The sequence below is a fragment of the Phyllobates terribilis genome, unplaced genomic scaffold (genome assembly GCF_046119375.1).
Source record: "Phyllobates terribilis strain yellow unplaced genomic scaffold, ASM4611937v1 Scaffold_11__3_contigs__length_659146591, whole genome shotgun sequence".
Classification (NCBI taxonomy): Eukaryota; Metazoa; Chordata; class Amphibia; order Anura; family Dendrobatidae; genus Phyllobates; species Phyllobates terribilis.
The window spans coordinates 534,217,729-534,233,948 of record NW_027362771.1 but is presented as its reverse complement, the minus strand read 5'-3'; the positions used below and the strand labels follow the sequence as shown (position 1 = coordinate 534,233,948).

General features: G+C 47.3%; 1 protein-coding gene across 2 annotated transcripts in view; it reads left to right on the top strand.

Annotated features, from left to right (window-relative positions):
• The window catches only part of LOC141165293 (uncharacterized), a 46,275-nt gene extending 36,333 nt beyond the window's left edge, over window positions 1-9,942 (top strand). For both annotated transcript variants that reach the window (XM_073650886.1, XM_073650887.1), the window contains 3 exons: window positions 239-385; window positions 6,695-6,822; window positions 8,299-9,942. In XM_073650886.1, the coding sequence (XP_073506987.1) occupies window positions 239-385; window positions 6,695-6,822; window positions 8,299-8,688 (665 nt within the window). In that variant the 3' untranslated portion in view covers window positions 8,689-9,942. The remainder of the gene's footprint in view (window positions 1-238; window positions 386-6,694; window positions 6,823-8,298) is intronic.
• The last annotated feature ends 6,278 nt before the right edge of the window (window positions 9,943-16,220 follow it).

Sequence of the window (16,220 nt, the reverse complement as noted above, 5' to 3'; positions counted from 1 at the left end):
TTAATACAGTGTGATATGGAAAAAAAACTGCCAACAAATTAAAAATATATATTTAACACATATTTAAAACAAAAACTTGAACTAAATAATAGCTCATTTTTTATTAATAAACTCCCTTTAAAAGGACCTCGTAGCATTTGCATAGCAAAAAAGCCACCATATTCATCTGATTATATTTTAGTGTTGTCTTTCAGAATGTTTTATCTTTCTTGTGCTTTATCCTTGCTGTCATTCCAAGGAAAAGAATCGCTTGAAGAGCAATATCATAGAGTTGACAATATGAATGCGAGCATTCAGGACAAAGGAGGAAAGTTTCTGGTGTATGATAACACTTTGAGAAAACTCCTTGCAAAGTCATTACAAGGTGCAAATGTTAAAAACAAGGGTAAGTTATCTGTGAATGAAAATGGAACTACAAATACAAGCGTCTTGTATGATGTGACAAAAACATAACAGACATATAGTAGAGTTTATTAGCAAGAAAATTGCTCCCACTGCCCTTTCCCGTAGTGACTGACAGGCTGATGTGAATGCATGCGTACCCAGCAGCCTGTTCATCATTGCCCTAAGTCGTAGGGGTAGAGCTCTAGTCATGATCACCCCCAAATCCTAAACTCTGTCCCCGATTCATCTTTTCAGTTTTTTTAAAGTCACTTTTCTTTTTTTTCTTGATGTATTCACTGATGTTCATCAAAATGGTGCACGTGCTTCATGAATTTGGTGCAAAGTATAAAAGGAACTTCTTTCCTGTCATTAACCAACTTTGCGACTTTTCGAGCAAAATTTGCATCTTCTTCAAAAGTCGCAAAGAAAATGTGACGTTTCAAAAAGATGCAAAAATTTCTATCTCCTCTTCTCTCCTCTTCCTCCCTACCCCATTTTCTCTTTTCCTTTATTTGGTTGCCTTTCCTTTCCCGTCATCCCTTTCCTGACCCCGTGTTCCTTATACTGTAAAAATCTTCTAATAAAAAGAATTTTAAAGAAAAAAAAAGCAGAGTGATTCTTGCATGTTTTGGGCTAAACTGCCCTTAGTCATAAAATAGAAGGGCAGCTATGCCAGAAACACACAAGAATCACTGTATTTTGTAATCATGGGTATCCATGTTTTCAACGGATGAAATAAACGGAAGTTTTATCCAAAAAAAAAAAAAGATGCAAAAAAACCTACACCAGGGTGGGACTGGAGTTGAGCCAAATTTTTGGTGAATGGGGCGAAAACATCTGGAATCACTAAACTCCACCCACAAAGTGGAAAAAAACAAACGGGTGAGCAAATATAAAATAGACTTCAAAAAGTAAATAGTAATAGTACATATAAATGACATAGGGTGCTTAGTGAACACTGTTTTTGATCAAAAAAGCATAAAAGTGATCACACCGCAACAAGGTGTACCCAGTCGAGACGGTCCTATCCTCTAGTTTTAAAACCTCACCTAATGTCAGACGATTGGGGTACACCTTGTCGTGGTGGGATGGCTTTTATGCTTTTTTTGTTCAAATACAGTGTTCACTAAGTACTCTATGTTATTCATATGTACTATTACTATTTACTTATGACTCGCCCCCTGGGCCGTGGGGCACTCGGAACCGGGCTTCAGGGCAACGCTGGGAGTAGTAGTGGCGCCCCGGTCCCGTGGCTCAGGGTGGTCAGACCAGTGGTAGTCTGCTATGCGCTGTTGGTATGTCCGACTACGCCACCCGTGGATTGCGGTCAGTGCGAACCGCCGCTGCCAGGCAGACCGCTGCGGCTGATGATGTAGGCTGCTGGGGTAGTGTGATTCCCCACGGGAAGAGTGCAGCCCCAGGCAGTATAATGGAAGATGGGGGTGATGGTGTAGGGCGTCCCAGTACCGTTAGTGCTGGAGGAGCAAGGAGCACACAGACAACAGGTTGCAGTCCAGGGTCTTTACTAGAACAGAGGGGACCTGGATGTCTGAGAGCAAATGGGAAGTTGGCCCTGGTCAGGGTGAGGGTGTAGGCCTACCATGCTCTCTGCGCTCCTTCTGGCTATCTCCTCCTTATAGGGTAATAGCCCACGTTCCCGAGCTCACCGTGTCTTCTCGCCCGTATGATTTGCAACGTGGGTCCCTTCTACTCTCGGCCTGGTACGGCTTTGCTGGTCCCTTCTGCTGTGGCGGAGCCTCCGAGCTTCTTAGGCCAAGGAACATACAGTCCCCTGCGGACTGGTTATCTGCTGCAGGACGTGGAATCCTCACAGCCTCAGACACCAAAGTCTGGTAAATTCGGTCCTTTGTCTGCCAGGACAGGCGTACTTCACCTCTTGTCCCTGGCTCGTGGCTCTCCTACTGCCACACGTCCTCTTAGGCTGCAACACAACTGTTTCTCTCTGCTCTGGGACACCTCTCAGTCCTGAGACAGGTCGTCCAGTTCTCCCTAACCCTGCCCCCAGTTCCAGCTTTTATAGGGGCAGCCTGCTCCCCCTACTGGCCTGAGACAGGAGGTATTGCATGCCAATGTTCCCCTGACTAGAGAACCTCCCCCTTGCTCTCAGACACAGCTTTATTATATTTGTGGCATCGAGGCCAGGGTGACACACTTACAGCAGGGTATATGCTCATTTTGCTTCTATCTTAGGTTTTGTCTGCTAAATGGGCAAAGTGTGACCATGCTCTTATACGCTTATACAAACATATGCTCCAGGTAATTTTTTTTTGTTTTGCTGTAGTTTGTTGTACTTTGTACAAATCCAAGTATGGCTTCATTTTCTGAACTTGCCATTTCATTTATATAGCTTCCCATGGCCAGGAGTCTGACCAGTCGGCTCCTGGCACTGCTCTGCCCCCATCTACATTGAGGTTATGAAGGGGAGTATAGGGCTTGGTGATAACAGAAGACTTTAGGTCCGATTAAACAGGTTCAGCTTTACTGTGCAATTCGGATACATATGTTTGCGGCATACAGAATGAGACACAGTCCCCTCCAGTTGATGTTCCCTGTGCCCAGTGCACTATCAGTCCTTGCCTCTGTGACGCCTCATACTCGAAAGAGCCCTTTTAGTTTACCCAGAGTGATGGAGGACTCGGAGTCGGGTCCTGTGATGGAGAGATGGGGTGCAGCCGTGGCCCGGACCCAACCCGTGCTCAGGGCCGTCACATTCAAAAGAGATGTTGTGGGCTCATCCGGGTTGAGTGGCTGATTTAACGACTACGCCACCTGTGGTGCCTGGTGAAGGGCCACCAGCGCCGCTGCAGTCCGCTGAGGCCTGGTGTTATGGCGGCCAAAGTTCTTACTACTCCCCACAGGCGGAGCAGGGCCTCAGGGCGGAGGAACAGGATGATGTGGGTAGTAGTAGAGGGAGACGGGCGCCGCGTCGTGCGGTGTAGCGCAGAATAAATAGTCCAGAGGCCATAGGGGTGAACTTCGAAGGCTTTACTCATTTTAGAGATGGCAGAAGGAAGGCGACTCCCTGCTCCCCGCGGAGTCCTGCGGTCACCAGAGACGGGGGTCCGACAACGTCCGAGTAAGTCCAGCATTCAGTCGGGACCCTACGCCAGAGTGTTCCTGAACTACAGACCGAATCCTTTCCTGTCCGTGTGTGTGTGCAAATAGGCCGGGACTCCCTCTGAGCTCCTCTCAGAAAAAGGGCACGGGTGGCAGCTCCGCTCTGTCCGATACCCGGTGGGATCCTCTGGGCCTACCGGGCTTTCCCGTCCAGGACGTAGAGTAGCAAGGTCGGGTGTCGGGGGCAGGTACCCCTTTTGCAGCCGGAGTCCCTCTGAATATATCAGCATGGCGAGGACAGGTGGCGTACTCCGCTCCGTCTGCATCCTGCCTGGGATCCATTTGCTATGGAGCCACACTCTTAAGCTCCGGGCCTTCTTGATCCTGGTCCTTAGCCGGGTTGAGACATTCCTGGTCTACAACCTACCTCTCGTCCCAAGGCCAGGGTACGAGGGCTGTGTCCCTTGCCGGTGCAGGCCCACACAGGATCTGCGCTCCGGGAGGGAGGTCACATTTCACACAGTATTTTGACAGCACAGAGACAGCCGACAGACTAGCAAAGGCTAGACAAAGGACCAAGATCAAAGATGGCTTTTTATTAAATATGAAATTTAAAGTGTAACTAACTTGTAAGTCCTCCACCCTCACCCACTAACTGGTTCCCCTAACTCTTGGTTCCCCAGTCTCCCGGTAACCAGGGGAGCAGCACCTAGTGCATACTAGCTCCCTCTGTTGGAGAAGTGTGGTGTTGGATGCAAAGGCTGGGTCACGACTATCACACTGTCCTTACCTCAGAGGAGGAACACCACACTCCATTAGAGAAGTGCAGCATCCCTGTGGCGGTCGAACCCTCAAGGGCACCACACCTCCATTCTGCCCGAACTGCCTCCACCTCAACAGCTTCTGTTGGTAACAGGGGTTTTCTATCCAGCATTACAGCTTCCCTGAGGCCCACCAGCTTTCCCTCTTGCTGTGACCCGACCGGTCTTATCCTCTCAGGGATGACAGAGCCATGGAGTCCAATGCCTCTTCTGGGCCCTAGGTCAAAGACCGCCCGAAAACTGCGTGAAACTTCAGATATGTCCTCATACTGTTTTGGACACTTGGAACTGGCAGGACCCTTCGCCGCTGCTTCATCCACTAAACCTGTCACTTACTGTCACTGTCTGAGACTTCCTAACTTCACTCCTGAAGCAGGAAGTGTTTCCCCTTTTTACTTGATCTAACCCCTTCCAATATGTCGGCTGTTCACAAACTCTTAACTATATCTTACCCTGACTACTGCTAAATGTATCCCTATGCCTTCCACTGGTTCCCCTATGGACAGCCTTCCACCACTTCCTGGGGATGGCCTTGAGGTAAAACCTGCAGGAAAACCATGACATAGACCGGCCATGAGGATAAAAATGCAGATTTACCGTACATATTCGAGTATAAGCCGACCCGAATATAAGCCGAAGCACCTAATTTTACCACAAAAAACTGGGAAAAATTATTGACTCGAGTATAAGCCTAGGGTGGGAAATGCAGCAGCTACTGGTAAATTTCCCCATCTTGGTAAGCATTGCCCACTCATCACCAATCCTGGTATGCATAGCCCTCTCATCCCCAATCCTGGTATGCATGGCCCCCTCATCACCAATCCTGGTATGCATGGCATCCCTCATCTCCAATCCTGGTATGTATGGCATCCGTCATCCCCCAATCCTGGTATGTATGGCACTCTCAACCCCCAATCCTGGTATGCATGGCCCCCTCATCCCCAATCCTGGTATACATGGCCCCCTCATCCCCAATCCTGTCATGCATGGCCCCCTCATCCCCAATCCTGGTATGCATAGCCCTCTCATCCCCAATCCTGGTATGCATGGCCCCTTCATCCCCAATCCTGGTATGCATGGCCCCCTCATCACCAATCCTGGTATGCATGGCATCCCTCATCTCCAATCCTGGTATGTATGGCATCCGTCATCCCCCAATCCTGGTATGTATGGCACCCTCATCCCCCAATCCTGGTATGTATGGCCCCCTCATCCCCAATCCTGTCATGCATGGCCCCCTCATCCCCAATCATGGTATGCATGGCCCCCTCAGCCCAATTATGGTATGTATGGCCCCCCCTATCCTGGTTTGCATGGCCCCCCCATCACTGCACCGCATTAAAAAAAATAAACACTCATACTCACCTTCCTCCCCTCTGCACCAGCGCTGCTCCTGTTCTGCCAGCAGCAGCTCGCCTCCGCATCTGAGCAGCGCATCACATCACTGCCATGCACCCACAGACTCTGAGGTGAGCTGCGTGGATATTCACTCCTCTCCATGCCGGGACTATGTGTGTGGAGAAGAGTGAATATCCCTGTTTTTTAATGGCATGCGCACAATGTCAGCAGCGCCGCAGCTCCCGCTGAGGCTCAGCTATCTTGTGTGCCTGCTACTAAAGAGAATGAATATTCACTCTTCTCCATGTCCATGGGTGTGGAGAAGGGTGAATATGCATTCTCTTTAGTAGAGGGCATAGAGGATCACTGAGTCGCAGTGGTAGCCGCGGCACTGCTGACACTGTGCGCACGCTATTAAAGAAATGAATATTCACCCCTCTCCACTCCCATGGGCGTGGAGAAGGGTGAATATTCATTTCTCTTTAGCAGCGGGCACACGTGGTAGCTGCAGCAGCGGCTACTGCCTGTGCACGCTCCTCCGCTGCCGCAACCCCCTCCCCACTATCCACCACCGGACTATGTATATACTCGAGTATATACCTGAGTATAAGCCAAGGGGGGCTTTTTCAGCCTACAAAATGGGCTGAAAAAGTCGGTTTATACTCGAGTATATACGGTATATAAAACAAATAACAATAAAACATTACTATACAATTTAACTCTTCTGGACTCGGCGACTTCTTCTTACCCGCTTACAGTCATCTGACGCTTGGTGAGTTTTTAAAACTAGAGGATAGGACCGTCCCAATTGGGGTAAACCTAAAGTGCAGTGAGATGGCTTTTACTCTTTTTTGATCAAAACCAGTGTTAACTAAGTCCCCTATGTTATTTACATGTACTATCACTATTTATTTCCTTACTTACAGCAGGGTCTATGCTCATTCTCTTTCTATATTATGGCCTTTTTGTTTAACATATTTGCTTTTTATAACAACTATCATTAAACCGTAATAGCGTTTTTTGTCCTCTTGTGCATTATAACACGTATTACCTCTTATGTTTACATTTTGCAGCCATCTTTGAAATATCTCACTTTCTTCCAATGCGAGTGAATAGAACTTCTAACAGAGTGCTAGTTACCTTAAGACTGAAAAACACAAATCTCTACCTGTCCTCTAGTAATACTGATGTGAGACTACAGGTAAGTCCTTACTGCTGTTTCTCTATGGTTAGTTAAGGTGCAGTATTGAGCCTAGGAGAGCAAAGCATGTCATACCAGCAAAGGCACTCATGCCACTGATATATCAGCATCAGATATAAGTCCAGTATCAGACTGAAGAATATTTTGCCCACCAGAGGATTTGATTCCGAGGGCCCACCTTTTTCCCCCACTCAATAGCCCCATAGCAGCAGTAAAGTTTGCTCTATGAACTCTCCTGAAGGAAAAGTCAGGGCCCACCGGAGGATTCTCTGGTTCTCTGGTGGGCCAGTCCACCCCTCGATATAACATAGTGTATATATAAAATATAATGAACTCTGTTTTATTAGCTAGGTTATTTTCTATAGCAACTAATCAGATTCCACATTTCACATTTTTAGTAGAGTAGATAAATCAGTGATCTGATAATATAGAGTAACCAAGGGTTTGTGTTAGAGGACCTGTCACTTGTTGCAAATATGAATTCTTTTTTACCTTGTGTAAATGCCGCCGTTCTCCTGAATCCGGCGTTGTTTTTCTTGTGTTCCTGCACATCTCCGTTCCTGAGATATGGCCTCTTCTTCCCTGTATGCATCAAAGTGGGTGTGGTTGTCAACAGTGCTCTATGGGCGTCTTCTTGAGGACCACACCCACTTAGAGAACAAGACTACATTTACATACAGGGAATATGAGGCCATATCTCAGGAACGGAAAGGCGCAGGAACAAAAGAAAAAACATGCCGGATTCAGGAGAACAGTGGCATTTACACCAGGTAAGAAAATTTCTGTACATTTGTGGCAAGTGACAGGTCCTCTAAAAGCTGTTTTTTCTTATTGTTTAAACAACCTATCCTTATACAAACAATTGTCAAGGGGATTTGTTTGTGCTATTTTTCTAAACATTTTAGGCTCTTGTTTGATGGTCCTTAGGATTAGACCTCATTCAGATGTCCCATATTCAAGTATGGGTGCTATCAATGTTTTTCAGGGATTGCACTTGTACCTGTGATATTCTATGGGGCCATTCACATATCTGATTTTTTCCTTGGACTGATTGATTGGCGAAAAATATTGGAAACATGTCCGATTTTTGATCCCAGGGTCTGATCAAATTCAGCAATAAAAGTCTACGAGTCCTTGAAAAAAATCAGATTGCACTCGGATGACATCCAATTGTGGTCCAATTTTCACCGGCTCTCAGAATGAAGAAAGTGGAGAATTTATTTTTTTTATCGGACCAACATCTGGCAGTAGAAGAAGCCTTATGTCCTGCATTAGGAAAATGTTTTCAAGGTATCTACGCTTCTTTTGTCGCTACGCCAAAATTTGGTAGCACCTGAGAAATCTGTCAGCTCCACCGGGAATCTGAAAGGTCTCCCATTTTCCAGGAGAACATCCTGAAATAGTCAACATATCTGCTTAATAGTCAGCTGTACAATATGTGAGAACTCTAACTCCATTTTGCTTATTTTTATACAGGAAAATGCTGAACTTAAGAAAAATAATATCAATGCAGACAACAATACCGGACCATTCCTCTTCCTCAGAGAAGACAAACTGAACTATACGACATTTCAGTCCATCATGTCTCAGCAGCCGTATATCAGCACCATGAATGTGGAGAACAGGCCCGTGGCAATGAGATCAGATATTAATCGAGTATATATAGAAATGAGGTTATATGAAGAAGACGAGCGTGAGGGACAAGGGATAAAGGATCAACTCCAAGGATATGGAAACAATTATATCTCCGGCAGTGCGTCTTATCCATATGAATGGTTTTGGCTTTCCAGACCTTATGGATTACACCGTGAAGATGTGAGGATTTGGAACAACCCAGATATCCTGTGGTCCTGCGGCTATAACTAATATCCCAGCTGCGCTAAAAGTGCATTTACACAGCAGTGTAAACAGGTTCTTGATCACCCGACGAATTAGCAAAATGTTCATCTGTTGGAAATGATTTTTTATTAGCAAAACAAAAAAAAATGTTCTCGGCAGCACATCATAAACATGCTGCCGAGAAAGTTCATTGTTCAGTGTGCATCTGAAGCGGGGACGTCCAGTGTAAACAGGCAATTAAACGACCGACGATCAGTAAATATTTACAGATCGTCGGTCGATTAAAGCTGCAAAATCAGCTAATGTAAACCCAGCTGAAGGGTCCATTTACACATCGTTAATCGACCGCCGAGCGGCAATGTGCTTGTTTAATAGCCTGTTCACACAGGCAGACCCCGCTAAAGATCTGTAATAAATCGTTCAGAGCACATAGATTGCCATTCTCCTCGGCAGCGCAGGACCTGTTTGTACAGGATGACGTGCTGCTGAGAACGATGATCTTTTGTGCAAGCCAAAAGATTATCTCACCCAACGAATGAGATTTTTCCTCGCTTATCGGGTGATCGTCTTTAGAGTGCACGATTATCAGGAAATGTGCGCTCCTAGGAAACCTCAGTATCAATGGCCCTTAAAAGGAGATTTCCCCTTTCCAAAAATCCCGATCCCAGTGCAGTTTGTTATAAAAAAAAAACAAAAAAAAAAACTGTACCTTCCTTTCCCTTCCCGGGTCTAATGATGAATCTCTGCCGTTGGTCCTGGTGTAAGATATTGGCTGCAGCCCTGATATCACTTCGACATCAAGGCAGCCAATCAGTGAGCTCAGCGACTCCATCTATATGGGCAGAGCCGCTCGGTTATTAGCTGTTGACATGAAATCAGTGCTGAAGTCGATATTAGACTCCAGTAGTGGAAACTCAGAGTTGGACCTGGGGAGAATGAATAAAGCACAGTTTATTTGTTTTATAACAAACTGCACCCAGGCACCAGAATTTTATGAAAGGGGACAATCTCTTTAAGGACTCATCCCTTTATTGTGTTAATTATCTCAGATAGTTATGCTGTTCTCTTTTTTCTTGGGTCTGGACTCAAGAATTACCTGGATTATGGCAACCATTTTTAGGACAAATAAACCAGACAATCCATGAAATTACAAGCCCAATCCTGTTTTATAGTGATGGTGGACTCTAATGATTTGAGAATCGCACAGTTAATAGTGACATTATTTCCTGGCTCATGTAATCCATCCTGAGAGAGGATGCACAAAAAAAGTCAAAGATTTTGAACCCAATTTTGATTTTTGTTTATTCAAATAAAATTGATAAAATTGTTGTACTGATTATTTCTCTATAAGCAGTCAAAGGGTGTTTTGTTTAGAATCTCTGAATCCCCTGTGACATTGATAAAGATAACATTTTGGTTTCCTGCTGTCACCACTAGAGGGAGCTCTGGTGTACGGTCCAGAGTTAACAATCAACGAGACCCCTTAAAACAGGTGACTGGTGAAAGGTAATGGCACTAGGAATGGTGGAGGTCTCAAATGCTGGAACCTCGACAATCAAGCCTTTATGGTCAGAGGCATAGTGTCACGCTGTCTCTGTGTACTGGAGGTAGGGGGCCTAAGCTGACCCTAAGCTGGGGCCCTGACTAATCCCTCTACCTGGAGGTACTGTTAAAGGTACAGAGGTCCAGGCCGCCAGCGTAACCCCTACCTCCTGAGGATCCCTGCACCTAAGTAATCTAGTCCTGAGAAGGACCCCGATCACAACAAAAGGGGACAGGTAATAATATGCCAACACTCAGTACTTAGACGAACGAGACAGTACAAGGGTAAAACCAAAACCACCTTGTATACAAAAACTACACCACAACTACAGAGGGAACACCAATGGGAAAGGAGATAAATGATAAAGCGATGAAGGGAAAAAACACTCTGAATACACTTATCTCTGAAACTCCAAATACCACGATCCGCTCTGTTAGTCTGCATGAAATGCTTTCACCGACACTTCCCTAACAGACCGGCAGCCATTTGAAGGAGTCCCACTACAGCAGCATTGATTGCAGCTGGGCGAGGCTGGACCTCGTCTAGCACAGAGAGAGAGAGAGAGTTAACTCCCTCACTGCCGAAAAACACAAAGCACCAAAAACTCAGATGCGAGAAGTCAGGCTGTGTAATCGTGACGATCTTCGTGGCAACACACCCGTGACAGTACCCCCCCTTCTACGAGGGGCCTCCGGACCCTCAGGGCCAGGTTTATCCGGGTGAGTCGTGTGGAAGGCCCGAACTAATCGGTCTGCGTTAATATCCGACGCAGGAACCCACATCCTCTCCTCAGGACCATACCCCTTCCAATGAACCAGGTACTGAAGGGACCGGTGATTAAAGCGTGAATCGATGACCTTCGATACCTGGAACTCCAAGTTACCATTGACCACCACTGGAGGGGGAGGTAAAGGTGACGGTACCACCGGCGCCACATACCTCTTAAGCAACGATCTGTGGAACACGTTGTGAATTTTAAACGTAGGGGGGAGGTCAAGACGGAATGCCACCGGATTAATTATAGAACTGATCCTGTACGGCCCGATGAACCTGGGACCCAGTTTCCAGGAGGGAACCTTAAGTTTTATATTCCTGGTAGACAATCATACCCGATCGTTCACACTTAGGTCCGGACCAGACACTCTCCTCCTATCAGCCATACGTTTGTATCGGTTCCCCATAGTATTCAGATTCTTCAGCACCCCTCTCCATACTGAAGCGAGTGATGAGGAAAATCGTTCCTCCTCAGGAACCCCCGAAGAGCCCCCCCTACTGAAAGTACAAAACTGGGGGTGAAAACCATATGCCCCAAAAAACGGGGACTTACCAGTGGACTCGCTCCACCTATTATTAAGAGCAAACTCTGCCAGGAGGTAAGAAAGAAGCCCAGTCCTCCTGGTTCTCTGACACAAAACACCGGAGATATGTCTCCAAGCTCTGGTTCATACGTTCCGTCTGACCATTGGTCTGAGGATGAAAAGCCGATGAGAACGATAAATGCATCCCCCGCCGTGTACAAAACGCCTTCCAGAATTTGGACACAAACTGAGACCCCCGATCTGACACCACCTCGGAGGGTACCCCGTGAAGCCTCACAATCTCCCCAATGAACACCTGTGCAAGAGTTTTAGCATTAGGAAGAGCAGGAAGAGCGATAAAATGTGCCATCTTGCTGAACCTGTCCACTACAACGAGTATGACCGTTTTACCCGAAGACAGAGGGAGGTCCGTAATAAAGTCCATAGACAGATGAGTCCAAGGACGCTCCGGGATCTTCAAAGGTAAGAGGGCCCCAGACGGACGGGTATGTGAGGTCTTAGAGCGCGCACAAACCCCACAGGACACGACAAAAGTTACCACCTCCTTATGTAAGTTAGGCCACCAAAACCGGCGCGAGAGGAGATCCACAGTTGCTTTACTCCCCGGGTGTCCTGCAAAAACTGAGTTATGGTGTGCCTCGATCACCTTTTGTCGCAACTGATCTGGAACAAACAGTCTCCCCGGAGGTCCAACAGGGGCGTCCCCCTGAGCCTCCAATACCTCCTCCTCCAGCTCAGAGCATACTGCCGAAACCACCACCCCCTCCTGAAGGATAGGAATCGGGTCGTCCGTATTCCCGGCCCCAGGGAAACTACGAGATAAGGCATCCGCCTTTACATTTTTTGACCCAGGACGATATGTAACGACAAAATTAAACCTGGTAAAAAACAATGACCACCTAGCTTGTCTGGGATTCAGACGTTTCGCGGACTCCAGATATAGCAGGTTCTTGTGATCGGTGATGACGGTGACCGGATGGACTGCCCCCTCCAAAAAATGGCGCCACTCCTCAAAAGCTAACTTAATGGTCAAGAGTTCCCTATTGCCGACATCGTAATTCCTCTCAGCGGACGACAATTTTTTAGAGAAAAAGGCGCACGGATGCCACTTACCAGGGGACGAACCTTGTGACAATACTGCTCCCACCCCTACCTCGGAAGCGTCTACCTCTACAATGAATGGCTGTGACGCATCAGGTTGAATGAGTATGGGTGCCGAGGCAAAACATTTTTTCAAGGAGGAGAATGCTTGACAAGCCTTGTCAGACCACCTAGAAAAATCCGTCCCCTTTTTAGTCATGTCTGTGAGAGGCTTAACCATGGACGAGAAATTACGAATGAACTTCCGGTAATAATTAGCAAACCCCAGGAAACGTTGTAGTGCCTTAAGATTCTCTGGCCGATCCCACTCAAGAACTGCCCGCACTTTCCCAGGGTCCATACGAAAACCGGACGCTGAAACCAGGAAGCCTAAAAACTGGAGTTCCTGTACGGCGAACACACACTTTTCCCATTTGGCATACAGTTTATTATCCCGCAAGATCTGTAACACCTGCCTAACGTGCTCCTGATGAGACACCAGATCCGGCGAGTAAATTAAGATATCATCCAGATATATGACAACAAACTGTCCCACCAGGCGGCGAAAAATGTCATTAACAAAGTGTTGGAACACCGCCGGGGCATTAGTCAGACCGAATGGCATGACAAGGTTCTCATAATGCCCCTCCGGAGTGTTAAACGCCGTCTTCCACTCATCCCCCTCCTTCATCCTAATCAGATTGTACGCCCCCCTGAGATCCAACTTAGAGAACCATTTGGCGCCCACGATCTGATTAAAGAGATCGGGAATAAGTGGGAGTGGATACGGATCTTGGACCGTAATCCGATTAAGTTCACGGAAATCCAGGCAAGGGCGTAGGCCTCCATCTTTCTTCTTAACAAAGAAGAACCCCGCAGCCACCGGTGAAGATGAAGGTCTAATATGCCCCTTAGCCAGACTTTCTGAAATATAATCCTTCATGGCCTGCCTCTCAGGACCAGAAAGGTTATACAACCTAGCTTTAGGTAACTTGGCCTCAGGGAGCAGTTTTACAGAACAGTCATACTCGCGATGAGGAGGTAGTTCCTGACACCCTTTCTCCGAGAATACATCCTCAAAGTCCGCCAGAAATGGAGGTAAGACCCTAGGAGTAACCGCACCGATGACCGTGTTCATGCAGTTTTTATTACAGAATTTACTCCATTGGTTTATCTCTCTGGATTGCCAATTAATAACCGGGTTATGCTTAGTTAACCAAGGAAGGCCCAACACTATAGGAGTGGGAAGACCCTCCAACACGTAGCAAGACAACAGTTCTTTATGTATCGCCCCCACTTGAAGTTTTACGTTATGCACAGCTTGCAAAAAACTTCCCTGACCGAGAGGCCTGGCATCGATCGAGAATATGGGGATGGGTTTAGCCAACTCACTCAATCGCATACCTTGAACCCGGGCAAACCGAGCGTCCACCAGATTAGCCCCGGCCCCACTATCCAGAAGAACAGATATCCTCTCAGTTCTCGTACCCACCACCACCTCCGCCGGTACGAGAAACTGAGACGAACCTAGGGACGAAATACCTACTCCCAGATTGCCGTCCACCATACAACCTGGGATCAACAGTTTTCCGACGACTCTTCACTCTGCAAGGGACGGGATGGACACCCCCCAATAAAATGTCCCTTTCTCCCGCAGAAGAAACACCTTCCTGTCTTATGGCGCACCACCGGTCCCCTCCCCCGAAATGATGTCCCTCCTAATTGCATAGGCTCCTCTGGACTGACCAGGTGAACCACCATATGAGGGGACCTTGTAGGAGGTGGAGTCATCACAGGGGGTGGAGTTATCCCGCACCTCTCCCGAAGCCGTCTGTCAATGCGAATAGCAAGGGCCATAGCGGCTTCCAGTGACGCGGGAGAGTCATACTGTGCCAAGACATCCTGTAATTTGTCGGATAAACCTTGACAAAACTGGCTCCTAAGAGCCGGGTCATTCCACTGGGTGTCAGTGGCCCACCTACGGAACTCCGAACAGAATTCCTCCGCCGGACGATCTCCCTGCTGGATCCTACGTAACTTAGATTCAGCAAGGGAGATCCGATCCGGGTCATCATATACGAGTCCTAGAGCAGCGAAAAACCTATCCACTGACTGGAGAGCCGGGGAGCCCGGGGGAAGAGAGAACGCCCAAGATTGTGGGTCCCCTTGTAGGAGCGAGATGACAATTCCCACCCTTTGTTCTTCACTCCCCGATGACCGAGGCCGCAGCCGAAAGTACAACTTGCATGCCTCCCGGAAAACAAAAAACTTGTCCCGCCCCCCAGTGAACCTGTCAGGGAGAGCTACTTTAGGTTCTGGTCCGGCTTGCTCCTGAGGATACAAAACCTTGGACCTAACGTCCGCCAGCTCCATGGACAAACTCTGCAACTGCCGAGCTAGACCGGCTACTGGATCCATGGTAGCTGGAGAAAATCTAAGTGGTCAGTGAAAATGTCACGCTGCCTCTGTGTACTGGAGGTAGGGGGCCTAAGCTGACCCTAAGCTGGGGCCCTGACTAATCCCTCTACCTGGAGGTACTGTTAAAGGTACAGAGGTCCAGGCCGCCAGCGTAACCCCTACCTCCTGAGGATCTCTGCACCTAAGTAATCTAGTCCTGAGAAGGATCCCGATCACAACAAAAGGGGACAGGTAATAATATGCCCACACTCAGTACTTAGACGAACGAGACAGTACAAGGGTAAAACCAAAACCACCTTGCATACAAAAACTACACAACTACAACAGAGGGAACACCAACGGGAAAGGAGATAAATGATAAAGCGAGGAAGGGAAAAAACACTCCGAATACACTTATCTCTGAAACTCCAAATACCACGATCCGCTCTGTTAGTCTGCATGAAATGCTTTCACCGACACTTCCCTAACAGACCAGCAGGCATTTGAAGGAGTCTCACTACAGCAGCATTGATTGCAGCTGGGCGAGGCTGGACCTCGTCTAGCACAGAGAGAGAGAGAGTTAACTCCCTCACTGCCGAAAAACACAAAGCACCAAAAACTCAGCTGCGAGAAGTCAGGCTGTGTAATCGTGACGATCTTCGTGGCGACACACCCGTGACACGTAGCTAGCAAGGGGCATGGGGCAGCTGACCGGGACCTCCTTAATGTCACTGTGCAGGGCAGCCTATTACTTTTTAGTTTGCTGCTCCCTGACATCACGTAAGCACTTATTGGCATCAACAATTGCTTTTCCAGGTATCTGGGAAGGATGGCGGAAAATAAAATATATAATGCTCTGTCCTTGACAAAACATTTAAAGGAATTATCCACCACTATTTTAAGAACAGACCTATTGTCATCTAAAACTAAATATAAAAATATACTCAGTCACGATCCCTCACCTCCCTTCCACACCACTGTCATCAGTCTCCTCGCTTCCTCTTCCACTGTGAATTGAAGCATGACTGCTGCAGCCAAACCGTGACCACATTGGAGACCAACACGTCACTGCTGTGGTCAGTGATTGGCTGCAGTGGTCATGTGCCATTTCTGACAAGGAAAATGACGACAAACTTGGACAACAGTAAGGGAGAGCAGTATAAGACTGGTAGGTGAGAATTTCTTTTTTTCCCCCATACAACAACTAATAAACAAAGATT